We start from the raw sequence: 1,202 nt of genomic DNA, 5'->3' as shown, positions 1-1,202 counted from the left end.
TCGCTGGACTCCCACGTAGTCGACCGCGGTTCGTGTCCCGGACCCGGTGGCTTAAACTCACACTGGGCTTGTGTGCATGCGTGCCCGAGATCCCAAGAGGAGAATGGAGGAGAAGGGATTGCGGCGTGACCAGCCCCCCTAGGGGGTGATTTCCTGCTCTCTGTCTCTCTGTCTGTCTCTGTCTGTCTGGCGAGCGCGCGCACCCTAAAGCAAAAACCTCTCCAAAAAAAAAAAAAGGAGGAGGAGTAAGAGAAGAAAAAGAAGTTGGTATGTAAGAAAACAGGAAAAGTGCTTAGGACTTAGTAAGTACTCAAAAAAATATATATTTTTTAAAAATTAAGAAGTACAATAAATTTAGTTCCGGGATGCCATAAACAATCAAAAATGACCATGGCAGCAAGGCATTGCCTCTTCATGCTTTTATGTGTGTTGTGATCCTTACAAAGTCCCTGAGGGGTTGGGCAGGTGTCCGGATTCTCATTTGCTGATGGAATTGCACACTCGCCAGGGAAAGCGACTTCCCAGCCTCACACAGCAGTAAAGGGAGCACTGGCCTCAGCGCTGGCTGCCAACCCTGCAACGGCCCAGCCCCTTCCTCACGGCCCCCATCACCTCCCGGTTCCTCAAGCTGTAAATGAGGGGGTTGAGCATAGGAGTAAGAACCGTGTAGAACACAGAGACCACCTTGTCATGGCTCGGGGCCCGGTACCGCTTAGGCCTCAGGTAGATGAACATGGCTGCACCGTAGAAGAGGGAGACCGCTGCCAGGTGGGAGGAGCAGGTGGCCAGAGCCTTCTTCCGAGCCCGAGCAGAGTGCATGCGGAGCACAGCCCCCAGGATGCGTGCATAGGAGGCCACGACAATGGAGAAGGGGAGGAGAAGCATGAAGACACAGCAAGCAAAGAGCAGGGTATCAAAGAGGGACGTGTCTGCACAGGCCAGCTTCAGTAGAGCTGGCACCTCGCAGAAGAAGTGGTCCACCTCCCCCGAGCCGCAGTAGGGGAAGGGCATTACCACCACCATCTGAATCAGCCCGTCGGTTATCCCGAAGGCCCAGGAGCTCCCAGCGATCTGGAGACAGACCCTCCGACTCATCAGGATGGGGTAGTGAAGGGGGTGGCTGATGGCCACGTAGCGGTCGTAAGCCATGAGTCCAAGCAAGAGCCCCTCAGATCCCACGAGAGAAACGAAGAAGCCGATCC

The 1,202-nt window shown here is 54.7% G+C and overlaps 1 protein-coding gene across 1 annotated transcript; it reads right to left on the bottom strand.

The window, feature by feature from the left end:
• Positions 1–246: 246 nt before the first annotated feature.
• Positions 247–1,200, bottom strand: LOC102478283 (olfactory receptor 56; the record flags this gene model as incomplete). Its single annotated transcript, XM_006147486.2, has 1 exon — positions 247–1,200. A coding segment is annotated over one exon (645 nt), but the record flags the coding sequence as incomplete, so codon positions are not given.
• Between the last annotated feature and the right edge of the window lie 2 nt (positions 1,201–1,202).

The sequence above is a fragment of the Tupaia chinensis genome, unplaced genomic scaffold, assembly GCF_000334495.1.
Source record: "Tupaia chinensis unplaced genomic scaffold, TupChi_1.0 Scaffold000214_1, whole genome shotgun sequence".
Classification (NCBI taxonomy): Eukaryota; Metazoa; Chordata; class Mammalia; order Scandentia; family Tupaiidae; genus Tupaia; species Tupaia belangeri.
Note: the sequence above shows the minus strand (reverse complement) of the source record. Positions and strands in the feature narration are given on the sequence as shown.